At 41.9% G+C, this 26807-nt stretch overlaps 1 protein-coding gene across 9 annotated transcripts in view; it reads right to left on the bottom strand.

Moving 5' to 3' along the window:
* LOC121286326 (M-phase phosphoprotein 9) overlaps positions 1–26807 on the bottom strand; it is a 91535-nt gene that overhangs the window by 5679 nt on the left and 59049 nt on the right. For 7 of the 9 annotated variants that reach the window (XR_005944916.1, XM_041203404.1, XM_041203407.1 and 4 more), the window contains 4 exons: positions 13593–13766; positions 10555–10675; positions 8555–8658; positions 8189–8445 (listed from right to left, as the gene is read on the bottom strand). Coding sequence is in view for 8 of the 9 variants with exons in the window: in XM_041203404.1 (XP_041059338.1) it covers positions 8189–8445; positions 8555–8658; positions 10555–10675; positions 13593–13766 (656 nt within the window). In the remaining variant the exon portion in view is untranslated. The remainder of the gene's footprint in view (positions 1–8188; positions 8446–8554; positions 8659–10554; positions 10676–13592; positions 13767–26807) is intronic. The other 2 variants (XM_041203405.1, XM_041203406.1) reach the window with 2 other exon arrangements.

The raw sequence follows: 26807 nt of genomic DNA, 5'->3' as shown, positions 1-26807 counted from the left end.
TAAGAACACTCAAACATGAGCTTACAAGCACACTTTCAGATCTATGGCCATGCCAAGCAGAACACCACTGCTTCAAAGGAGCACTTTTGCTCCAACAGCCCTCTTTATTTAACATCTACTCCCCACAGCTCTTTCTCTAACTTTTTAACTTAACTGGGACTTCTGCCTGTCCCGGTCTCTGTGGCACTTGTTGGCTGGCTGACTCCCCGAAACTGACTGCCTCAAGAAGAGTTGTTTAATGACCCTTGAACTGTTCTGGTGACTTATGAAAGCACTCCCAGAGGATCCCACCCTAGTTACTAGGCAGAAACCAATGTAAGAAACATTGGAACATCATGTACCTTAAATGTTACAATCTGCACAGGCGGCTGATTTAACAACCAGGGATACACAGATCAATGGATTTCATGACACGATCTATTCATTCTGGCCATTCACCTGTATGCCAAACAGCCAATTTAGGATGACATAACTTGAAAAAGCACCGTCAAAAACATTGTTTATTCCTGAATTTGGAAAACTTTGCTTTAGAAAAGATCAACGCATTTCCATGGTCTTCCATAATCTTTTCCTGAATTTTTTTTAAAACCACATTCTTCTAATTTTTCATCCGATCTTTAGCATCCATGTGTAATCTATCCATTGCTATAATAAATAACATGTGCTTCTATTAATAACCAGCATTAAAATGAAGTTGGGCTTGCCTTACTGTTATGATCCTTGGGCAGACCCCCAAGTTCTTGGTGCGATCTGGTTTGGGACCAATAACCTTTTGTTTAAAGTTGACAAAGTTTGAGATTCAAGACAAAAACAAAAATACCTGGAAAAACTCAGCAGGTCTGGCAGCATCTATGGAGAGGAACACAGTTAATGTTTCGAGTCCGTATGACTCTTCAACAGAACTATGTAAAAAAGTGATTCAAGACACTTGCTAAGAGAATAAAGCCGCAAGATTCCACGCGCTTTGAACAAACAAAAATAAACTTTACTATACAAGGTCAAAAAGATAAAACAATTTACAATATCTATCTTATACAGGGTTAATATGAAGTACACGTAAACTGACAGGCAAGCTGTGTTCGAACACACCACAATGCCTAATAAATTGCAAATGCTACCAAGACAGATCCCACGAATTTCTCAGCAACTCACCCAGACGTTAGTGAACACCGAGTCAATGAATCTCATTGAAACTCTGTCCCTCTCATGAGGGACTCCAAATTTTTCACTTACGAAAATAAAGCCTCTGAATTCCCTCCAAGCTGCTCCAACTCAGACTATCTCAATGAGTGCACGCCTCCCAGGATTTCAATCTCGTTTCCCTAGACTCCGTTCCCCTGGATTTCCGAATCTGCACTCTCCAGCTTCTACTTACTGGTGCAATTTCAGCTCGTTAGTAGCCAATTAGTGTCACTGGGCTGGCACTGCCCCTGGATTTCACCAAACTCCAATCTCCCCAGCTACACCAAGCTATAAATGACTCCCAGGGCTTCTTTTGAGCCCTAACCCTTTCCAGCACAGAGCCAGTGGCCTTCTGCCACCTTCTCAGCTCCCTAGGATTTCTCTTGAACCCTAACAGCACAGAGCCAACTAACAGCAACACTTCTGCTGCCTGGAGCCTGCTAAGAGCAACACCTTTTTGGTATTCCTCTGCTGGACACTCACTCCCCCAACGCACAGATAAAATTGAAACCCTAGAACTTTAATCTCCACCCATCTTTATGACAACGTAGCCTTCCAGGGAGCGCTGAATGCTTTTAAATTAACTGTAGCTTTAACTCCCAAAACAAAACTCTCTGAACTGCATTTCTTTGCAAGCAGTGTAGACACCTCATCTCCAATTCTCCAATTAAGTAAGCCCACCTGCTGCTTTAAAATCTCACTTTTCTAGCTGTTAACCCTTTAAGTCAACATGGCCCCAAACTCTGAAGTATAATGGTCTTCAAGAAGTGTAATAGTCTTCAAGCTGCTTTAGTTGCATTCATCCCATTTTCTACAGTTAAACATTAATCTTCCCAGAACTAAAAATTACCACTGAAACATTACTCTGAACCATGAGCTAGGTATTTGTAACACTAAAGACATCTACCAGGGTTCAGCGGAGTCTGTCATGCCCGTAAGCACTCCGGTTGCCTGTCTTTTAATCGAATTTGACTCCTGCTGCTCAATACTTGCCAGCATTATTACATAGCACTTACAGCACAGGCCATTCAGTCTAACAGGCCCATGCGAGTATTTATGCTCAATACAAGCCTCTTCCCACCCTTTTTTATCTAATACTATGAACACATCCTTCTATTAATTTCTTCTTCATATGTTTACCTAGCTTTCCCTTAAACACATCCATGCTATTCAACCACTCCATGTGGTAGGGAGTTCAACATCCTAACCACTCTCCAGGTAAAGATGTTCATTCTGAATTCCCTACCGGATTTGTTAGTGACTGTCTTATATTTATGGCCCACAGTCTAATCTGTAATTGGAAATATCTTCTCTAACCCATCAAACCCTTTCATAATCTCAAGACCCTCTATCAGGACATGCTCAGCCTTATCCTATTCAATCCTTCCTATTAGCTATAATCTCACACTTCTGGTATCATTTTGGTGCACCTTCTCCAATGCCTCTATCATATGTAGACCAGGACTGTTCACAGTACTTCAAGTGTGGTCTAACCAAGGTTCTACATAAATGCAACATAATTTTTCTACTTTTCAATTCTATATCTCTCATAATGAACCCCAGTGCTTTGTTTGCTTTTCAAAAAATAGCCTTATTAACTTATGTCACTACCTTAGTGATTTGTGTATATACCTGTATCAGTCAGTTTCGCTATCACATTTAGTTAACTTATTCCAAGTAGTGAGGTTTTCTCATTCTTCCAACCAAAAAGTACACCCCACACTTATCTATGTTGAAGATTATTTGCTAATTATATTCTGCAGGTTTATGTATGCCTTGTTGTATTTTGTCACATCTTCCTCTGGGTTAACTATAGAGCCCAACTTGGTGTCATCCACAAATTTCAAAAATGTACTACCGATTCCAGGGTCCAAAGCATTTATATGTAAATCGTAAACAACAGAGGTCCCAGCACCAAATCTTGTGGAACATCACTTTCCATCTTTTGCCAATCCAAGTAACTCTCTTTAACTCCTACTCTGTTTTCTGACTTGTAGCCAGTTTGCTATCCTGCTACTCATCCCCTGACTCCGCATATTATGACCTTAGCCAAAAGTCTGCCATGAAAGGTTCTTTTGAATATCCAAACATAATATGCCTAATGTATTACCCATATTTACCCTGTTACTTCTTCAAAGAATTTTGTGAGATTACTCAAACAAAATCTTCCCTTTTAGAACCTGTGCTGCCTATTATATCTTCAGTTTCTAGATCTTTTTCTATTTCAGTAAGGATTCCATTATCTTTCCTATCACTATTGTTAGTCTAATTGGTCAAAGGACAAGTCCAGAGAACTATCTAAAGGGAACACATTTGCTATCCATTACTCCACTACATTATTCCCTTTTCTGACTAATGTTTATTTATACATAATAGTGGCTCTGCTATCACTTCCCTAGCTTCCTTTAATATGCGCTGATGCAATCCTAGCCAAGGGGTTTCATCTTCTCCAAGTTTGATGAATTTATCCATTATCAACACATCTTCTATCTTAAATGTCTTCATATCGTTTTTGATTTCTTCCTCTGTCATGTTAGTCACCCTGCCAAATACTGAGGCAAAATAATTATTTAATATTTTTGCATTTTCTGTCATTACCTGTGAGTTTATCATGTGTTATGCCTTTGCAACCATAAGACTAGCCTGATTTTTCTTTTGTTATTGATCTGTAGAATGCTTTACTATTTCTTTTTATATTCCTTGATAATTTAATTTTGAAGTTTCTTTGCCTTCCTATTGTTTATTTGACTTCTTTCCTAACTCTTCGTATTCCCTTTTTGTCATTGAATGGCAGAATAGGCTCGAGGGGCTAAATAACTACCCCTGTTTCTATCTTCTGGTTCATTTGCCATTATTAGGTAATGCAGTGCTCCCTTTCTCATCATAGAGTAGAAGTCAGTACGGCACAGGAGGGGGTCATTCAGCCCCACTGAGTCCATGCTGCCACTCTGCAGAGCAATCCTGTCAGTCCCACACTCCTGTTCCATCCCCGTGACCCTGTTAGTTTATTTCCCTCAAGTGCTCACCCAATTTCCTTTTGAAATCATTTATTGTCTCTGCTTCCATCGCTTTTGTAGACAGAGTTCCAGGTCATTACCATTTGCTGTATAAAAAAATTCTTCCTCACATTCTCCTGTATCTCTTGCAAGGACAACTTGCACTATCAACAAATGGGAACAGCTTTTCTTTGTCTATCCTATCTAAACCTGTCATAATCTTGCAGACCTCTATCAAATTTCCTCTCAACCTCCTTTGCCCAAAGAGAGCAACCTTTCTCAAGAAGGTTTTGAATCTCCATGTTCCAAGAACTCGCCTTGGAATTCTCTCCAAAGGTTGCTCCCACTCAGGCAGCTGCAAGATCTGAAAGTGTGCTTGGAAGGTGAAGCTTGAGTTTATGCAGAGATCCAGGGGAAAGGAATCCCAGAAGACGAGGTTCAAACCCTGGAGGTGGATTCTCATTGAAGCTGCCTGAGTGGGAGCGACCTTTGGGGAGAATTCCAAGGCGAATTCTTGGAACATGGAGATTGGAAACCTTCTTGAGAAAGAAAGAGTGTTTTAGTGATAGTGTAACAAGCGCCTGGGTGAGTTGTTGAAAATCCATAGAACCTACTTTGGTCACATCCGTCATTTACTTTGGAGTATGCTGTGTCTGACCACAGTTCACCAGTTGGTTCACATGTACTGCATACTTACCCTTACTAGAGTATAAGATAGATATGATAAATTGTTTTATCTTTCCGAATTTGTATGTTTCTGTAAAGATATAGCTGGGGTGAAGAAATAGTGAATATTTGAATCATTTTCCTGTGTTTGTATTGAGAACTTTCTAACCTTTTCGTCTGTTGTAATTATACTTCATTTTTCCTTGTTTAATAAATGTTTTATTCTTTATGTTAAAACTTCATAAGTGAACTCCTGTGAACTTGTTTGGTAACTTTCCTCCATGGTTTCTTAAAAAAACAAAGTTAGGACCTTTCAAGCCAGGTTTTTTTCATCCTGGGATCTGACTTGTCCAGTATTAACATTAGCTGGGATCGGAACACAGCACTGAATGTTGGGGAATACCCCTGTCCACCATCCTCCAGTCTGGAAAACAACTATTTACCACAACTCATTGTTTTCTGCCCTTAAAACTTTTTTTTAATCCAAGCTTACACTGGCCCTCCTATTCTAAGAATCTGAATTTTGTTAACTTTTATGTGTGGTACTTTGTCAAATGCTTTCTTAGAATGCATATAGGTAACATCCACTTCATCAGCCTTATCCGTTACTTCATCAAAAAATTCTTCTTTTGATCTGCCTTTTCTAAATCCATGCTGGCTCTCCTTAGTTAACTCCAATCTCTCAGTGCCTTTTCAATTTTTTCCCTGATTACGGTTTCTAAAACCTTATCCACCACTGATGTTCAACTAACCTGTAGTTACTAGGAATGTCCTTACACCCTGTCATGAACAAGGGCGTTAACATTTGCAACTCTCTAATCCTCTGGCACCTCCCCATTTCTAGGGAAAATTGGAAGATTTTTGGCAAGTTCCTTCTGCTATCTCCACCCTCACTTGCTTCAGCAACCTGGGATGCAAGCCATCCAGACCAGGCGACTTATCCATTCTAAGTATATCGCCAGCCTTTCCAGTATATCTTGCCCATCAATTTTCACCCCATTAATGGCTTCTACCTTCTCCACTTCTACCAATATTTTGTCAGCATTCTCTGTTGGGCTTTTTATATAATGTGTCAGAAAGGAAACAGCACACATTTTAAAACGTCATTCCCTCTAACCCCATCACTGCTCCTCCTTGCCAGCTTATTTGAGGGTGATTAAAATCTCCCATGATTGTTATTCTCTGTCCTTTATTCTTTTCACATATTTGCTTACATATACCTTGTTCCATCACCTTTCCACAATCAGGTAATCTGCATTGTTCCATTTTGACTGATCCCTTGTACTTCAATTCATATGGGGCTGAGTTTTCGCCCTGTCGAAGGGGTTTTGCAGGGGTGGGTGGGAGCAAGTGCGAACCCGAACAGCACCCCCGATCGGGTCTGTGCCGCCATTTTACAATTGGCTCGCCCAGTGTGATGCTCACCCGGAAGCGCTAAGTGCTCCTTGTGCGGGCGGCAGAGAATTCCCTGAGTTGGGCCCTGACCTCTTCTGTGCATGCGTGCGAAAGAATGCAAAAAATCTCCCTGGGGCACAGAGATGTCTCAGGGAGATCAGTTTAAGGTTTTAAAATTTAAATAAAGGAAAACAAATTTAAAACATGTTCTCTCATGTGACAGGCCGCCTGGCCTATTCGCCCGCCCGCCAACCTTAAGGTTGGACGGGCAGCTCATTTAACTGTTATAATTAGTTTTTAACAGGCCTTATTAGGCCTTTGACAGTTTGGTGGGTGCACAGCCAACTCGGCTGCACACCCGCCAGACTGAAAATCTAAGTGACATGCGGTGAGTTGGGATGCCTGCCCAATGTCACCGCACTTCATTTTACCCGTCGGTGAGCAGGCCACGCCCCCACTCACCGACCAGAACAATAAAACTCTTGTAATGTTGACCAGATTCTGCATTCCTTTAATTTCCAAAGGCAGACACATTGAGGCCTCATTTAGCTCAGTTCATAAGTTGCTTTATTCTGCTCTACAAAACATAAATGAACACCAACCAGGATGGAAAAAAAAAATCACTTGGTATAATCAGTTAAATTTCTGTTTGCATACCATAACAAAAATAAAAATATCTTCTGAGGGATAGATATGCTATCTGTCCTATCAGCAGTTACAACACAATTCATCACACACCCCTGACCCGCCTCCATTGCTATCAAGTGTTGTGTGGTGGTTTTTAAAGAGCCTCTCTTCAAAGACTTGTACAGGTCAAAAAATAAAGTCAACCCCAAGGTGTATGTTTCCTGAACGACTGGACATTGCTAACGAATAGGTCATTGTGTGCGAACTCTTTCATCCCCCATTTAAACCAACTCACAATACTATTGGATTCTCATCTCATCACGGGATTGTCTGAAATAGCTAGCCACATCGGGCAAGCTTATCTTCAAAACCCATTTTAAGACAGTTCATGCCTGGCTCCAGTTTGAGAGAAAAAAATCTGAATCCCAAACCAGGTAAGTAGGTGTTCCATAATTCTTATTACACTTATATATTTTTGAATGCATTATTTCATCACACCATTTGACATTAAACTGCAAAAGTATTCTGACGCACTATGAACAGCAATCCCTTTAACAGATTTATTTAGCTCTACAGTCCATTTATTAAAATATTCCCCCTTCTTCCAGCATCATTTCTCATGTAAGCAAAAGACTGATCAATGAAACCTGTTCCATTGGAGGCTGGCAATCCCTGTTTAGCAGGAAAACCTTATTTATCTAATACATCCAATCTGTAGGTATGGGCCAGCAAGGCCAGTATTTGTTGCCCACCTCTAAATACCCTTGATCTGAGTGGCATACTAGGCCATTTCAGAGGGCAGTTAGGAATCAATCTAATGTCTGAGGTCACATGTAGGCCAGGTAAAGATGGCAGATTTCTTTTCTTAAAGGACATTAGTGAACCAGATGGGTTTTTGCATAAACTGACAATTGTTGCCATAGCTAGCTTTATGTTCCAGGTTTATCAATTGAACTTAAATTCCACCAGCTGCCATGGTGGGAGTTGAAACCACGTTCCCAGAACATTAGCCTGGACATCTGGATTACTCTTCCAGGGACTTAACTACTACACCACTGTCTTCACCTGAAATTGCACATACTTTGCTGGACACAGGATTTTTTCTGGCTTGGTTTTAAAGGACACTATTTGTAAAACATACTGCGCGTAAAAATAATGCAAAAATTTTTATTTCCACATTACCTGCTAGTGTTAATACACTATCAATTGCAGAAGGTTTTCTCTAAATCCCAAGACTTTAGTACAAGGTATAATTGCTAATAAACAACTTTAACTGAAATTGTTCCAAATTTATGGACATGAATTGTAATTTGCTTCATTACCTGTTGCTTTTCTTGTGTAAGTGTATCGAAAAGCTTCTCAGTCTCTCCTAGTGCCTCCATTCTTGCTTTGTATGTCAGTTCTGTCTCATAGGGTGTTTGTAGTACAGGAATTTTCTTCTCTTTCTGAAAAGTGGTTGCCTTGTCTTCCCAAGCAGGCCGACTAGTAAAAGATCCCAGCTTCACTGCATCTAGTACAGAATCTGAAAGTGATTCAACTTGAAACTTGTCATCAACACAATTCCTTGAATTTTGCATTGCTGCAAAAAATAATTAATGGGATTTTTAAAAATGAACAATTAAATACCTTCACTTTCAGTTTTTGCAATTTAGAAAAAAATTCTCAAAAAATTTATTATACATGTTTACCTTTTGTATTTTCTAGTGGGAAAAACTGAAGTCTCTTTCTTGGACTTGAACTTTGAGAGGGGACTGAACTAGGAAGCTCCATTTCATCCAAGTGCACATCAAATCTAAAAATAAAATGATTCATCAAAAAGGAAGATTGCACACTGAAAACATAATAGTTATTCTTTGAATAACAAAAAAACCCTTTGTGCAAACCACTAATTTCATTCCAAAGTCAGTATTCCAGAAATGTAGAAATTGGAACACCCAAGGCCAATTCAGTACCATCACTATGGTAGTTCACGTGCTGCTTACCCAGACCCAATCAACGGGCTGATGCAACGCCAACCAAACTTGCAACACTGATTGTTGAGCCAAATTAGGAAAATGTCTAAATTCACATTTCTCATTTCCTTTGTCAAATAGTTTGGTACTAGGATATATGATATATGCACGTGGCTGATTCTCATGTGATCTTCACACATTAATAACAGTTCCATTACTGTTTTGGCATGAATCTCACATACAGTTTGAAGCAATGCTGAATATGGTATCCACAGACTAGTGGACCACTTATTTCAGGTTTGTTCAGTCTTAATCCAATAAGACAGAAGTCAGAGTCGACCTTCATTTTTGCCACTTGTTTTTGTCCATATGGTATTAATTGCACAAGGTTTACTGGTATTTTATAACATAACTAAATAACATAAAACATACATTATTAACCATAACAGTGGCATTATGTAGACAACATTTTAATGCATCCAACCAAATGTTTTGTGCAGTATTTGCCATTTAGGAACATATTCAGCTTTTCGTAATGGCACAGCTCGAGACTGGAGCACTGTCACTTGACTAAGTTCATATATATGCCACCGTAGTCAAAAGTTGGTTAAAATCGAAAATTCAAATATTCTACATAACCAAATGTGAAAAAATTGCAATAAAATTAACCAATTGAAAGATTATATAAAAAGAACCTAGCAGCAACATGGGACAGAAATTTCCATCCCGTGGGTGGGCACGTGCCTAACCCGAACGGGAATGAAATAGTGTACGATGATGTCGGGCGAGTGCCCCCGACGCCATCGCACACTCTCGCAACCTTTCCGTTGGTGGGTGCACACGAGAGGCTGCAGTGCGTCCGCCAACAAGTAAGAGGCCTATTAAGGCCCTTAAGTAATTAATAAAGCATTTTTTGCTGCCCGCTCAACCGGGCAGGATGAGGTTTCCAACGCTTACTAAAAACAGTAAAAATTTTTAAACATCCTTTTTTACATGTCCCTTTTCATGTCGCTGAGTCACATGTGGGGACATGTAAAATATTTATTTTTCATTTTCAAATCCTTCAGCACCCTGAGGCAGCTCTGTGCCTTCAGGGAGCTGTCAGTGTGTGCTCCCCCATGCATGTGCACACTTCAGCGCTCATGCTCCTCCTGCCCCCACCCCAGCAGCACTGAGGCTCTCAGCACGCATTTCACGCTGGCTGGCTGTTAATTGACTAGCCAGCACGATGTTACGGTCGGAGCCCGATCGCGGGCAGTGGTCAGTCTCGTGGTCGATTGTGGGCCTGCCCGACAAGGGGAAAATCCTCCCCATGTAGTACCTGTACTCAATTGCCAGAAACCAACTAGACCAGCTAAACCAACTAGATCTCTGTCCTCCAGCTGGGCTGTAATGACTCTCTGCCCATGACAATTATAATAATTGTTCCATGTCATTTTGACTAAATATAGGTTCACAACTTTTTAAAATGTATTTTAAAATTTAACATTAGTCAACCTTTGTATTAACAAAGCATTACATAATATATTTAAACAGGTAAACATAAAAAGGATTTAATACTCCAGCCTGAAACATCTTCATACAAATGCATTGAGAGCAGCATCCTCCCTCTACTTACACACCATACAATGTCCACATTGCACGAGCAAGCCCCGCTGTCTCACTATTTGATGAAGGGCTCATGGTTAATGACCTGTTATTCTGAAGTTTAGATTTTACCTAATGGAGAGCATTACCTTGTCACTGTGTTTTCTTCTTTGCCAAGGATGTGATTAAATCCAGGGGACAGGTTCTCTTTAGGACAACGTTTGGGACTGGACTTAGCAGACAATGATGTTAACAAAGTGTTTCGTTTAGCTGCCAAAGAGAGAGAGAGAGAAAAAAATCAGTATCTAAATGGGTGCTTTTTAAAATCTGTCAACAGCTGGGTCACTGCATCCTCCAGGGGGAAAAAACAAGCCAATAGGCAATACAGATATTTATGCCAAATTTTTTATATATCACTTTCTTCCGCTAAATTATTTCCCATCTTCAGTCCCCAGTTCTGGTATCTGCTGCTGACAGAGCAGGCAAGTGACCTGCTGCCAGAATGCTAGTATGTTCTATAGCTGGAGGCCAAAAAATACCATTAACTGCCCTGATATGACTTCCCAGTACACACACATTCTCTCAGTACCTCAGCACGTGGCACGTTTCAAGAGCTGGAATCATGCCTATATTTTTTTTCCACGTTCATAGGGTGTGGGTTCTTGACCCAGCCAGCTTTTATTGTCCATCCCTTACTTCACTGCTCACTGCTTTGCAGGACAAATTTTCAAAGTTTTGTATGTTAACAGAATTATCAAATCTAATTTTAGGAAGTCTTATTGAGGCAAATCCCTAACTGCAAAATCATATGCTCAGAGAATAAACTGGATGAAGATTTTGTTTTTCAAATTATTGATTACACGAACAAGGAAGTAAAAATTTCACAACATTCCAATTTTTGCTGATTTTTTAAAACTCATAAATATAGCTAACATCTCTGCAGCTGTACGTCATCATTCTGTAACACAAGAGCAATGTCACACAATTCTTCAGAATTTATTTTAGAAAATATTTAAGATTCAAGTGGGAGTTGCACACCCATAGTTCAAGTTATTCTTTCATAAATGCACAGACACCCAAGAAAATGCTGCAAACATATTTGTTTAAACTGTTGCCATCATTATTGCTAACAGGGAGGTGAAAATAAAAGGTGATGTGTTCCTCATTCTTTGAATATCACATTCACTTCATCTATACACAACACCCTCCTACTCATTCTATCAGAAACTTTGGTTCCAAGTGTGGATTTTGTTCTCTTCCCCCGCGAGGGAAGTTAATTCGGTTTTGGCAAATGGCGAGAAGTTCACAAAGGATCTTTGTCTTCAAAATAAGGACCATTCGTACAGGTGTCTTCAACTCTCTCCTTCTTCCTGCCCGCAGCCCTTAACCTTCGCAAGTCTCGCACACACTAACTCTTTTTTGCAATTTCTCATCTCTCTCTCTATCCTATACTCGTAAATGAGAACTCTCCTGCTCAATGACCTTCCCCTTCAATTCCTGACCACTCAACTCCTTTTTTTGATCATTGTTATCTGATACGAATGATTTCCATTTCTGACACCGTCCCTCTCCCCATACTTGCATCACCCTCTCTCAAAAACTCACCCTCAAATCATCCATCCTTGTCAATTATGCCCCATCTCCAATCTCCCTTTCCTCCCCAAGTTCTTTGAATGCATTCTCATCTTCCAACTCTGTGGCCATCTCTACTGAAACACATCCAATCCTGCCTACTCACATCACTAAAATGCCACCACAAAAGTCACAAATGGAATTTTTTTGTGACTACACTATTGAAAACCATCCCTCCTTCACTCTTCCACAATGTTTAATGAAGTTGACAATGTTATCCCCCTTCAATGATTCTGCTCCATCTGACTGTCCTTATATTCCTGTCTAAACACAGGAATACATTTTCAGCAAAGTCTTCTCTTCCATGCCCTACCATCACCCATGAGGACCCCTCCTCTTCCATTCTCTACATGTTGCTCCTTGGCAAGCATGGATCCTCTTTCACATGTACAGTGACAATACCCATCTCTACCTCTTCACCACCACTACTCCTGACTTGTTAATTGTTTCTGTGCTGTCAGACTGTTTGTCAGACATAAAATCTTAGACAATTCACAACATCCCCAGCTCAACAGTCTGAAGACTGTAGTCACGGACTTTGACTCAACGCACAAGCTTCATTCTCTTCCCACTGACTCAATTTCCCTCTGTCAATTCCCAGGTTGAACCATATTGTTGGTACTATTGACATCATGTTCAACTCCGAGTGGAGCTTTAAACACCACAGCATCTCCAACCCCCACAACTTTTTATTCAAGACTACTTACTTCCTCAACACGGCCTATCTTCATCCTTTTGGCATTGAAACCCTATTACACAGCCTTGAGACTTCACTATGCTAACTCTTCTCGGTTGCTACCCTCTCATCCACCACACTCCAAACCCGTGTTGTACGGATCCTGTTCACACATCCATCACCCTCATCTCTGTTGACCTACACATACTTCCTAGCCACAGTGTTTTAAACTAGTATTCTAGATTTCTTTGCTGTTTGGCTCAGTGGTAGCGCTCACATCGGAGTCAGAGCATTGTGCATTTAAGCCATATTACCTCTTTGCTTGTAGTGGTATCATATTGTGCACTAATTGGCTCTGTCTTTGCTTACACAACAACAGGGATTACAGTTCAAAAGTAACTAATTGGCTGTGAAGCACTTTGGGACATCATGCTGATATTAAAGGTGCCATATAAATGCAAGTTACAAAATAATAATTTCTGTGTAATGCATCATAGTGAAGTCCATGCAACATACACTCAGCTTTAGAAAATGTAAACATAGGAATTGCTAGACAAAAACAGAAAGACCAAGGTCCATCTAGCTCGCCTTCTACCAATCAGGTAGTCGTTTGTTACATACTCAAGTTATTATGGAAGATATGCAGTATTAATGAGAAATTGGAGATAAGGATTTCATTCTAATGAGGTTTACTATTGTGAAGTCACTCAAACATAAAAGTAAGAATGTATCAAAAAACACAATCCTGGTTTTTGCTACTATACTTTTGCCATGACTGACAGAAGTCAATGTAGGAAAAGTTCTAGACAAGTTAACAAAAATGGAGAAGAGGAAAGAGTCAATAATCAAGCTTCTAAATATTTGAAGAAATATTCTTACTTGGTGTAGAAGTGGGCGTCAACCTCCGATTTGAAGGGGGTACAGAAGACGATCTTTGGCCTGGGGGAGAACTACTGCCTTTTGATCTGGGTCGATTCTTATATGAGTCCACAGACTTGTCTCTACTGTAGGTGGAGTCTGCAAATCCTACAGTCTGTCTGTGATTCAAGAATTCTGTTTGAAACAAATGAATTAATGACACACTGAAGGAGTTCTGAGCCACAAATAATAGGAAGGATGTTGGGTTTGGCTCTGTTTCAGTTATCTTCAGTTAGTTCGTTCACCACAGCTGACCTCTGTCCCTGGATTAATACTGCTCTTGTCTACTACTTGGTTACCCTTCTTGGAAAGTATATGTGGACACAAGAGTCAGAGAGTGGGATTTTCCCCTTGTCGGGTGGGCAGGCCCGGGAGCACCCAGGCAATGTTCTGCCACCTGCGATTGGGCCCCGACCACGATATCACTCTGGCTGGCCAATTAACAGCCAGCCTGCATGAAATGCGTGCTGATGACCTCAGCGCTGCCTGGGTGGGAATGGGAGGAGCATCAGCGCTAATAAGACCATAAGACATAGGAGCAGAATTAGGCCATTCGGCCCATCGAATCTGCTCCGCCATTCAATCTTGGCTGATAAGTTTCTCAACCCCATTCTCCCGCCTTTGCCCCATAACCTTTGATCCCCATACCAATCAAGAACCTATCTATCTCGGTCTTAAATACACTCAATGACCTGGCCTCCACAGCCTTCTGTGGCAATGAATTGTGTGCGCATGTGCGGGGGTGCGCTCAGTGAAAGCTCCCTGAAGGCACAGAGCTGCCTCAGGGAGCTGAAAATTTTTAAGATGAGAAACAAAAATTTTAAAAATAAGGAAAACATGTCCCCACATGTGACTCGGTCACATGAACAGGGAAGTGTTAAACGTGAATTTTAATTCTGCCCATAAAGTTATTTACAGTATGGGAAAAGGCCATTTGGCTCATCAGGTCCATCGTGACTCTCTGAGGAGCAATTCAGCCGGTCCCACTTCCCCATAGCCTTGCAAAGTTTAATTCCTTCAAATGTCCATCCAATTTACTTTTGGAATCATTGATTGTTTCTCCTTCCACCATCCTCATGGAAAGCGAGCTCTAGGTTCTTCCTCACTGTTCCCCTCCATCTTCTGCACAAAATCTTACATCTGTATCCCCAAGTCCTTCTGCAATCAGCTAATGGTTTTTCCTCATCCATCTCATCTAAGTCTGTCATAACCTTGTGTCCTCTATTAAATCTTCCCTTAATCTCTTTTCTCCAATGAGAACAACTCCAGCCTTTCCAACCTAACCTTGTAACTAAACCCCCCCCCCCCCCCCCCCCCCCCCCCCCCCCCCCCCCCCAACCCCCCACCAAACCCTTTCAGAATCCTTGGAACCATTCTGGTAAATGTCCTCTGCACCCTGTCAAGAACCTTCACATCTTTCCTGAAGTTTTTTTAAAATTCATTTATGGGATGTGGCTGGTCCAGCATTTATTGCCCATCCCTAATTGCCCTTGAAAAGGTGGTGGTGAGCTGCCTTCTTAAACCGCTGCAGTCCACGTGGTGTAGGTACACCCACAGTGCTGTTAGTAACAGAGTTCCAGGATTTTGACCCAGCGACAGTGAAGGAACGGTGATATATTTCAAAGTCAGGATGGTGAGTGACTTGGAGGGGAACTTCCAGGTGGTGGTGTTCCCATCTATCTGCTGCCCTTGTCCTTCTAGATGGTAGTAGTCGTGGGTTCGGAAGGTGCTGTCAAAGGAGCCTTGGTGAATTCCTGCAATGCATCTTGTAGATGGTACACACTGCTGCTACTGTGCGTCGGTGGTGGAGGTAAATGTTTGTGGATGTGGTGCCAATCACATCCTGCTTCATCCTGGATGGTGTCAAGCTTCTTGAGTGTTGTTGGAGCTGCACTCATCCAGGCAAGTGGAGAGCATTCCATCACACTCCTGACTTGTGCCTTGTAGATGGCGGAAAGGCTTTGGGGAGTCAGGTGGTGGTTTACTCGTCACATGATTCCCAGCCTCTGACCTGCTCTTATAGCCACAGTATTTATATGGCTAGTCCAGTTCAGTTTCTGGTCAATGGTAACCCCCAGGATGTTGATAGTGATGGTAATGCCATTGAACATCAAGGGGCAGTGATGGTCATTGTCTGACATTTGTGTGGTGCGAATGTTACTTGCCACTTGTCAACCCAAGCCTGGATATTGTCCAGGACTTGCTGCATTTGGACATGAACTGCTTCAGTACCTGAGCCCCCGCGAATGATGCTGAACATTGTGCAATCATCAGCGAACATCCCCACTTCTGACCTTACGATGGAAGGAAGGTCATTGATGATGCAGCTGAAGATGGTTGGGCCGAGGACACTACCCTGAAGAACAGCTTTGGTGGTGTCCTGGAGCTGAGATGACTGACCTCCAACAACCACAACTATCTTCCTTTGTGCTAGGTATGACTCCAGCTAGTGGAGAGTTTTTCCCCAATTCTCATTGACTTCAGTTTTGCTAGGGCTCCTTGATGCCACACTGTCAAATGCAGCCTTGATGTCAAGGGCAGTCACTCTCGCCTCACCTCAAGAGTTCAGCTCTTTTGTCCATGTTTGAACCAGGACTGTAATGAGGTCAGGAGCTGAGTGATCCTGGCAGAACCCAAACTGGGCGTCAGTGACCTAAAATTGGATGCAATACTCCAGTTGGGATCTAACCAGAGCTTTATATACATTCAACATAAAAAGTTAGCTGTTTCTGTACCCAATGTTTCTATTTATCAAGCTCAAGATCCCATGTGCTTTTCCAACCACTCTCTCAATATGTCCTGGCATCTCCAAAGATCAATGCATATGCACCCCCCGAACCCTCTATTCATGCACTTATTAGTATTGTGCCATAAAGTCTTCCCATCCCTTCTGCCAAAGTGTCACACTCCTCTATATTAAATTCCATCTGCAACTTGTCTGCCCATTCTGCTGGCCTATATCCTGTTGTAGTCAAATTGTATCATCCTCACTGTTTGCCACTTCTCCAAGTTTGGTATCATCAGCAAATTTGGCAATTTTACTCCATATTCCAAGATCCAAGTCATTTATACATTTATACACTTATATACATATACACTGATCCTCCTATTTTATAAGTCTCAATTTTTTTAATCAGCCTTTATGTGGTGCCTTGTCAAATGCTTTCTTAAAATCCATGTAGAAAGCAACATCCACCACATTCCCTTCATGAACCTTCTATGTTACTTCATTAAAAAATTCAATTCGATTAGTCAAGCATGGTCTGCCTTTTTTAAATCTGCGCCAGCTCTCCTGAATTAACTCAAACCTCTCCAAGTACTTGTTGATTTTGTCCCCCAATTAAGGATTCCAAAACCTTACCCGCTGCTGATGTTAGCTAGTGTGTAGTTGCTGGGACTGTTCTTGCACCCTTTCTTCAATAAGGGTGTCACATTTGCCACTGTCCGCTCCTCTGGCACTTCCCCCATAGCTAGGGAGGCTTCAAAAATTAAGGCAAGCCCTTCCGCTATCTCAACCCTCGCTTCCTTTGTGGATGGCAAGCCATCCAGACCAGGTGACTTATCTACCTTAAGCACAGGCAGCCTTTCCTTCCTTTCTCCTCCTTCCTTTCAATTTTGACACAATCCATTGCTTCCACTATCTCTGCTTCTAACAATATTGTCAGATTCTCCTTCTTCAGTAAACACCAAAGAATTAATTAAGTATTCTAGCCCTGTCCTATACCTGTAAGTATATATACCATTCTCTTTGTCCCAATAGGATCCACTCCACCACTTATTACCTGCTTACTATTTACATCACAGAACTGTTAGAGCACAGGAGGCCAATCAGCCCATCATGACTGCACCAGCTCTCCGCATGAGCAATTCACCCAGTGACATTCTCCTCCCTTCTCCTCGTAACCCTGCACATCCTTTTCAAATAGCAGTCTAATATCCTTTTGAATGAGTCAGTTAAACTTATCTCACTGCACTTTCAGGCAGTGCATTCCAGACCCTAACCACCCACTGTGAAAAAGTTCTCTCTCATATCACTTTTGCTTTTTTTGCCAATTATTTTAAATCTGTACTCTCTCATTCTCAATTTTTTCACAAGTGGGAACCGTTTCTCCCTACCTACTCTGTCCATATCCCTCATGATTTTGAATACCTCAATCACTTCTCCTCTCAGCCTACTCTTCAAAGAAAACAGTCCTAACTTCTCCAACCTATCTTTATAACTGAACTTCCTCATCCCTGAAACCATGCTTGTGAACCTTTTCTATACTTTCTCTCCAATATATTCACATCCTTCCTAAAGTGTGGCACCCAGAACTGGATGCAATACTTAGCTGAGGCCGAACTAATGTCTCACGTAAGTTCAACATAACCTCCTTGCTCTAATACTCTATGCCCCTATTAATAAAGCCTAGGATACTGTATACTTTATTAACCGCTTTCTCAACCTGTCCTGACGCCTTCAATGACTTATGCACATATATACCCAGGTGCTTCAGCTCCTGCACCCCATTTAGAGCTGAACCCTTTATTTTACACTGTCTCTCCACGTTCTTCTTACCAAAGTGAATCACCTCTCATTTCTCCGCATTGAACTTCATCTGTCACCTGACTGCCCATTCCACCAACTTGTCTACAACCTTTGAGGTTCCAGACTTTCCTCCTCACAGATTACAATACCTCCAAGTTTCTTGAGATCGCAAATTTTGAAATCATGCCCTGTACACCAATGTCCAGGTCATCAGTATATATCAGGAAAAGCAAAGGTCACAGCACTGATTGAACAAGGGTGTAACATTTGCAATTCTCCAGTCCTCTGGCACCACCAGAGTCTAAAGAAGACGAAAAATTATGGCTAGTGCTTCCACAATTTCCACTCTCATATCCCTCAGCATCCTTGGATGCATCACATCCAGTGCCTTATCAACTTTTAACTACAGGTAGCCTATCCAATAATTCCTTCTTATAAATTGAAAAACCTTCTCATGTCTGAATTACCTCCTCTTTCACCATGACCTGGGTAGCATCTTCATCCTTGGTAAAGACGGTGCAAATGATTCATTTAATACCTCAGCTAAGCTCCCTCCCTCAGTCTGTAAATCCCCTTTTTGGTTCCTAATTGGCCCTACTCCCCACTTTTACCACCATTTTATTATTTATATGCTCAGAGAAGACTTTGGGATTCCCTTTTATGTTTGCTGCCTTTTCCTACTTCCTTTTTGCTTCTCTTAGTAATTGCTGAAAAAAAGAGACATGCTTTGGAAGTTTTGCATCTTGCATTCATCAGGACAGACACAAGAATACCAATTGTAAAGGGATCATCATTTATACTGCATGAGAAGAGAGTGCTGATTGGTTAGCAAGTGGACTCTGATTGGCAGAGGAGTTGCCATGGAGAATGCACCAAACAACAGTTAACTGCCAAGCTTTTGTTTAAATTCAAACCAGGCAGGTCAACTCCGATTGATCAAGATATTGCCATGGGGAATGAACCAGGGAATGGCTGACTCCCAAGCTTTTGTTTAGTTGAAAATGGAACAACGTATGGACATCCTCCTTCTGTCTGCAAAGGACTGGACCCAGTGTGTGTGAATTTATGTATCTTCTTTATGTAGCACACATAAGTGAATCACGCTGTGAGCCCGACTGATAGCTTTAAATTGGTTGTCAGTGTAATTCTTAGCATAATCAAGATTGTTTAACAAGTGTTGTCCAATTACAGAATCACATCAAATGTTGGACACTATGTTTTGAGTTTTGCAAGCATGAGCTGGTTGGGTACATTCAGTACTTTGCCTGATGTGAGCAGCCAAAGGGATGCATTGTTTGATATGATCCGCCAGGCATTGGGACTGACAGCCAACCAACATGCCTGGCATCACACTGGCACTGAAACTCATCTACCATATTACTCATTCGTGTGATAGGCAGAATGCCTTTTTGACTTGAAGGCTGCTTCCTGTTAGTGGAGAGTACCACTCGTGTTGCTGCTGCATAGTAGCAGTGTGAAATCTGTCAGGGAACTCAAACTTCACACTGCATATTATATATCCTCATTGTTAATTTCTAAAATTTTAAAAACTGGACAATGACCTTTTAAAATGACTGAAGCTATGTCTGTCTGTGACCTTGACAGTATCGCAGAAACTTGCGCCTTATTATCTCTGAAGAGACACTGATGATCCATGGGCTGCTGATACCAAATTCAAAGAGAACTATACAAAGGTCATAAGCATTTCATAAGTCAGGCCTGGCCAACTAGAGCCTACCCATCTGCTAGGAAAAAGGACCCTGCAATCTTCCTTTCAAGTCTTAATGGTTAGAACATTCAACAATCTTAGGGACCTAGACAAAGGGATACACACCCTTTGTCAAAGCCGGAGTGGAGAGGTGGGAGTCATGTGACATGAACCTCTAACTAGTGGAACCAAAACAAAAACAGAATTACCTGGAAAGACTCAGCAGGTCTGGCAGCATCGGCGGAGAAGAAAAGAGTTGACGTTTCGAGTCCTCATGACCCTTCGACAGAACTTGCGTTCGAGTCCAAGAAAGAGTTGAAATATAAGCTGGTTTAAGGTGTGTGTGTGGGGGGCGGAGAGATAGAGAGACAAAGAGGTGGAGGGGGGGGGTGGGGGTGTGTGGTTGTAGGGACAAACAAGCAGTGATAGAAGCAGATCATCAAAAGATGTCAACGACAATAGTACAATAGAACACATAGGTGTTAAAATTAAAGTTGGTGATATTATCTAAACAAATGTGCTAATTAAGAATGGATGGTAGGGCACTCAAGGTATAGCTCTAGTGGGTTTTTTTTTTATATATAATGGAAATAGGTGGGAAAAGGAAAATCTTTATAATTTATTGGAAAAAAAAGGGAAGGGGGAAACAGAAAGGGGGTGGGGATGGGGGAGGGAGCTTACGACCTAAAGTTGTTGAATTCAATATTCAGTCCAGAAGGCTGTAAAGTCCCTAGTCGGAAGATGAGGTGTTGTTCCTCCAGTTTGCGTTGGGCTTCACTGGAACAATGCAGCAAGCCAAGGACAGACATGTGGGCAAGAGAGCAGGGTGGAGTGTTGAAATGGCAAGCGACAGGGAGGTTTGGGTTATTCTTGCGGACAGACGGCAGGTGTTCTGCAAAGCGGTCGCCCAGTTTACGTTTGGTCTCTCCAATGTAGAGGAGACTAGTGGAACCAGTTGCATTGCCTTGCTGTACTGGAAACTCAGTCTGTTATTTTAACATCTACAAGCAGCAGTACAGAAAAGGGGCTCTGCCCAGATTGAATAACTGGCCCCATCTACACTGGAAACTTCTATGCCATTGCTGACAAAACTGATGCATCTCTGCGTGCTCATCTTCTTGTGTGAAGTCAACTCCACTGGATGTACGTGAAGGGTTACCTCATTGAACTTTGATTCTGGACTTTGGACTCATGTGAAACAATAATTATTTTCTCTGTGGTCTCTGCCTTGTGAATCTTTCTTTCTTTCTCTATCCCTGTTACTGTATGGTTGAAAAGGAGACAATATTGCTACCCTCCTTCAGTTTTTGAGTGTGTGCAAATAAACCGACCCTTTCTAGTTCATCCTACATGGAGTTTGCTGTGGGGTTATTACGGAAAATTGGATCATTCCAAAATTGAGTGGTTGGGAATACACCACCACATACAAAATCAGGGCTGTTTAAATGAACCCTCCTCCTGTCTGTAACAAATGGCTAGCTTCACCTGTTGCTCAAATATTTGAGACACCTCACCCTTCCAGGATAATCTGAGGAGGCCTTAGGCCCCCGTTCATGAGTTTGTGCGATATACAGCAAGCAATGATCTGATCAGGGTAGTTATTATTCTGCAGGATGGCTTTGATGTGCCCTATTTCAGCATCAAGCTGGCATGGTGAACAAATGACTCTGGCCCTATTTACGAAGTTGCCAATGAGGCCAATCTTATAGCGCACAGAACTGTAGAAATCCAAACCCATATATTGACCTGTGAAGGTAGGCTTTCCTTACATACCTTAATAGGCTCCAGTGCTCAAATTCACCTATGAAATGGAGCTGTCAAATGAGCACCCTTTCCTCGATGCGCTGGTTGAGAAATCTGCCAATGGGTTCTCTACCAGTGTCTATTGCCAGCCAACCTTCACTGCTACCTCAGATTACTCTGGAAGGGCAAGGTGTCTCAAAAATTTGAGCAACAGGTGAAGCTAGCTATTTCATGCTACTCTGCAGTAGCAACACGAGTGGTAATCTCCACTAACAGGATGCTGCCAACAAGCCATAAAGGTGTTTTACCTATAACACAAATGAGTAATGTGGTATATGAATTTCAGTGCCAGTGTGATGCCAGATATGTTGGCTGTATGTCCCAACAACAGGCAGATCGTGTCAAACAGCTCGTCCCTTTGGCTGTTCACAACAGGCAAAGTACTGACTGCACCAAACTAGCACATGCTTGCAAGGCTCAAAACAGTGTCCACCATTAGATGTGATTGTACAATGGGACAACACTTGCTAAATAATCCTGACAGCTAAGAATTACACTGACAACCAATTTAAGGTCATCAGTTGGGCTCGCAGCATGGCTTACTTACGTGTGCTAGAAGCTACATATACTCATATACATAAGAACACAAGGAATAGGAGCAGTAGCTCAAGCCTGCCCTGCCATTCAATAAGATCATGGCTGATCTGCCCCAGGCCTCAACTCCTCTTCGTGCCAGCTCCTCATAACCCTCAACTCCCTGATAGATTTTTGAACTATCTACCTCCTCTTTAAATACTTTGTGATCTAGCCTCCACAACTCTCTGGGGTAGAGAATTCCAGACATTCACTATCCTCTGAGAGAAGAAATTCCCTCACATCTCAGTTTTAAATGAGTGCCCACTTATTCTGTAACGATGTCCCCTAATTTGAGATTCCCCCACTAGTGGAAACATCTTCTCAACATCTACCCTGTCAAGCCCCCTCAGGATCTTGTACGTTTCAATAAGATCACCCCTCTCCTCTTCTAAACTGTAATGAATGAAGGCCTGATGTGTTGAGCCGTTCTTGATAAGTCAACCTCTCCATTCCAGGAATCAGCCTAGTGAACGTCTTTTGAACTGCCTGCAATGCCAGTATACCCTTTCTTAAATACAGGGATCAAAACTGTATACAGTACTCCAGGTACAGCCTCAGCAACACCCTGTACAGTTGTAACAGGACTTCCCTAATTTTAAACTCCAACCTCCTAGCAAGACAGGCCAAAATTCCATTTGCCTTCTTAATTACTTGCTGCACCTGCATGCTAACTTTTTGTGTTTCATGCACAAGAACACCCAGATCCCTCTGTGCTGCACTTTTGCATATACTCCCTCTGTGCTGCACTTTTGCATATACTCCCTCTGTGCTGCACTTTTGCATATACAGGGCCCTGTCCTTTGCAGACAGAAGGAGCATGTCCATGCATTATTCCTTTTTCAACTAAACAAAAGCTTGGGGTTCAGTCATTCCCTGGTTCATTCTCCATGGCAATGCCTTGATCAGAGTCAGCCTGCCTGGTTTAAATTTAAACAAAAGCTTGGCAGTTAACTGTTCCCTAGTGGATTCTCCATGGCAACACCTCAACCAGAGTTCACTTACCAACCAATCAGCACTCTCTTCTCATGTTGTTCCCTTTACAATTGGTATTCTTGCACCTGTCCTGATGAGTGCAAGATGAAAAGCTTCAACAGCATGTCTCTTTTTTCAGCAATGTCCAAGTTCTGTACTACCAAACGACTAAGGGTCATGAGGACTCGAAACGTCAACTGTGCTCTCCTCTACCGATGCTGCCAGACCTGCTGAGTTTTTCCAGGTATTTCTGTTTCTGTTTTTGTTTTGAATTTCCAGCATCTGCAGTTTTTTGCTTTTATGACTACTTCTCTTATTTGCTTTCTCACATCCCTGAAAAACCTTCTATACTCAGCCTGGTTCTCAACTGTATTTTCTACCTGACATGTGTCATGGAACACACTTCCTTCTTTATCCTAATTTCTATCTGTTTTGTCATTCAGGGAGCTCTGTATTTGCCTTTCCCTTTTGAGGGAATATACCTTGACTGTGCCGGAATTCTCACTTCTTTGAAGGTTGTCCATTGTTCAGCATTCCTGCAAACCTTTGACTCCAATTTAATTAGGCCAGATTCATTCTTACCCCATTGGAAGTTGGCTTTCCCTCATGTTACAGACAAGGGAGAGGGGCAAACTGATCTCCTTTATTTTTCCTAGCCATCTGTCAAAAGCAGAGGTGTTTTAATTTCTGAAATAAGCTGCTGCTTGTTTGTCCAAACCCTCTGTTTGTGAAGTCAATTTTAAAGTGACTCACAGCAAACTCTCTTTAGGGTTAAATCAGAAGTGCTGCTTATTCATAGATTCAAACCCAGGGGATGGTTGTCAGAACTACATACACACACACACAAGCACGCACGCAAAGAGATAGGAAAGAAGAGTCCAGAATGTCGGAGTCCAGTGAGGGCTCCTTCATGTAGGAGTTAAGGTTCAAGTGGGTTCAGCTAGCCAAAAGCAGGAGTTGCAGAATTTCTTTAAAGTTAGTGATGATGCAGCAAGATAAGGTTGCTATACAGTGACTTGGTCCGCACTACAGGTGACAGAAGGAATCTTCCAGAGAACCAGTCTTCGAGGTGGTTTAGACGTGAGACAGGCTTTGGTGTCAGCCTGGATTTTAACAGTAGAATGCCTGAGAGTCCAGGAATATAACATTAAAGCTTTCCAAAAGCCAAAAAAGCTTAGGTCATGTGATGTTGCCCACTGATGAGTTAGTTTCTGGTTAGCAATCAGTTTCTATGCCTCTGGTCAAAGTCCATGGTCACCTTAGGAGATAGATAGTGGCTACTGGTGCCTCCACAGGTATAACGAGTTAAATAGCTCTCTCTTTATTATAAGTCCAGGCTGGGAAGACAGACCAACTGTTGCTCCCTTGTTTCATTGATTGTAATTGGACCACACAATGATAGGTGTGAGATTCCACAAGGATGAGAGTCAAGCTTCGTCCTGCAATTATTGTTGGAAGTTTCCAAAACTGCAGCCAACTTGCAAATCATGTGACCTGTAGTAGGCATGTTTTAGGTCAAGCAACGTCCATTTTTAAATAAGCAGAAAGTCAGGTTTGACTTACACAGTTTATGATCTTTCATAACAAAAACAGAATTACCTGGAAAAACTCAGCAGGTCTGGCAGCATCGGCGGAGAAGAAAAGAGTTGACGTTTCGAGTCCTCATGACCCTTCAACAGAACTAGGTGAATCCAAGGAAGGGGTGAAATATAAGCTGGTTTAAGGTGTGTGTGTGTGTGTGGCCGTGGTGGTGGTGGGGGGGGGGGGGGGGGGGGGGGGGGGGGGGGGGCGGCACGGTGGAGAGCAGTGGAGGGGGGGTGTTGTTGTAGGGACAAACAAGCAGTGATAGAAGCAGATCATCAAAAGATGTCACAGACAAAAGAACACATAGGTGTTCAAGTTGCTGATATGTATCTAAACGAATGTGCTAATTAGAATGGATGGTAGGGCACTCAAGGTATAGTTCTAGTGGGGGTGGAGGGGAGCATAAAGATTTAAAAATATTTAAAAATAATGGAAATAGGTGGGAAAAGAAAAATCTGTATAATTTATTGAAAAAAACAAAAGGAAAGGGGAAGAAACAGAAAGGGGGTGGGGATGGAGGAGGGAGTTCAGGACCTAAAGTTGTTGAATTCAATATTCAGTCCGGAAGGCTGTAAAGTGCCTAGTCGGAAGATGAGGTGTTGTTCCTCCAGTTTGCATTGGAAATGATCTTTCATGTCTTTATGGACATGACACTCACTTAATTATTTTTTATCTGGATTGTTTTTTGTCCTTTTCCATAGTCAGCCTGAGCCTTATGATACAATCATCAGTGTCCCTTAAAGGTTCTCCTATTACACTTGATCCAATTGGTGCAGCTCATTCCCAAGAACCAAGTCCAGCAGTGCCTCCTTTCTTGTTCGACTGGAAACATGTTGCCATAGAAAACTTTCCTGAGGACACTCGAAGAACTCTTGCCCCCCACCCCACACTACTACTATCCCACTGTACTCAGACAAATAAAGTTCCCCATTATAACTACTCTGTAATTTTTGCACTTCTCTAACTTCCTTGTAAATTTGTTCCTCTACATCCTTCCCACTAGTTGGTGGCCTATAGATTACACCAAGCAATGTAACTGTGCTTCTTTTGTTTTTTAGGTCTCTTCAAATAGATTTTATCCTCAACTCCTCTGGGCCATTCTCTTTCTCCAGCATAGCAATGCTCTCCTTAAGCAATACCACCAACACAACCCCCCACCAATGCCCCCCGCCAACCTTTTCTTCCTTTCCTATCTTTCCTGAACACCTTGTATCCAGGAATATTTAACACCAAGTCCTGCCCTTCATTGAGCCAGGTCTCTGTTATAGCCACAACATCATATTTCCATATGGCAATCTGTGCCTGTAACTCAACAATCTTATTTAACACACTCCGTGCTTTCACATATATGCACAGTAACTCTGATTTAGACTTTTTCCTTTAATCTGACCCCAGCTATTAACTTACTATTCCTTATGTGCTATCTAACTCTCCCAGTAATCTGTGCACCTTGGTATTCTCCTCTAACTTTACCTCCTGGTTCCCATACCAAGTTAGTTTAAACCCTCCCCAGTAGCACTAGCGAAATGCCCCACAAGGAACTCAGTCCTGCCTCTTTATAGGTGCAACCCATCCAACCCGTACAGGTCCCATTTCCCCCAGAGTCGGTACCAATGTCCCAAGAATCTATGGCCTCCCTCCTGCACCATTCTTCCAGCCAGGCATTCATCTGCTTTGTCCTCCTATTTCTATACTCACTCACACGTGGCACGGAGTAATCTGGACGCTGGTACATGCTAGGAGAAGATTTCTGGGTTCTCTTTTATGGTGAGTGCCATTCTATTCTGATACTCTCTTTGCCAGTTTTATTTTCCTTTTCACCTTCCCCTCAAACTTTTGTATTTGACCTGACTTGCATCATACACCCTCCTTTTTTCTTTTATCATAATCCATATCTGTTTTTATCTATATCTATAAGCCTTGTTTTTGGTTCCTTTACCTTTCAACCTGTTGGAATGTACCTAGCCTGTACCTGAAGCATCTTCCATTGTTCCGTTACAGTTCT

Source organism: Carcharodon carcharias, chromosome 13 (genome assembly GCF_017639515.1).
Source record: "Carcharodon carcharias isolate sCarCar2 chromosome 13, sCarCar2.pri, whole genome shotgun sequence".
In the NCBI taxonomy this organism is placed as follows: domain Eukaryota; kingdom Metazoa; phylum Chordata; class Chondrichthyes; order Lamniformes; family Lamnidae; genus Carcharodon; species Carcharodon carcharias.
Note: the sequence above shows the minus strand (reverse complement) of the source record. Positions and strands in the feature narration are given on the sequence as shown.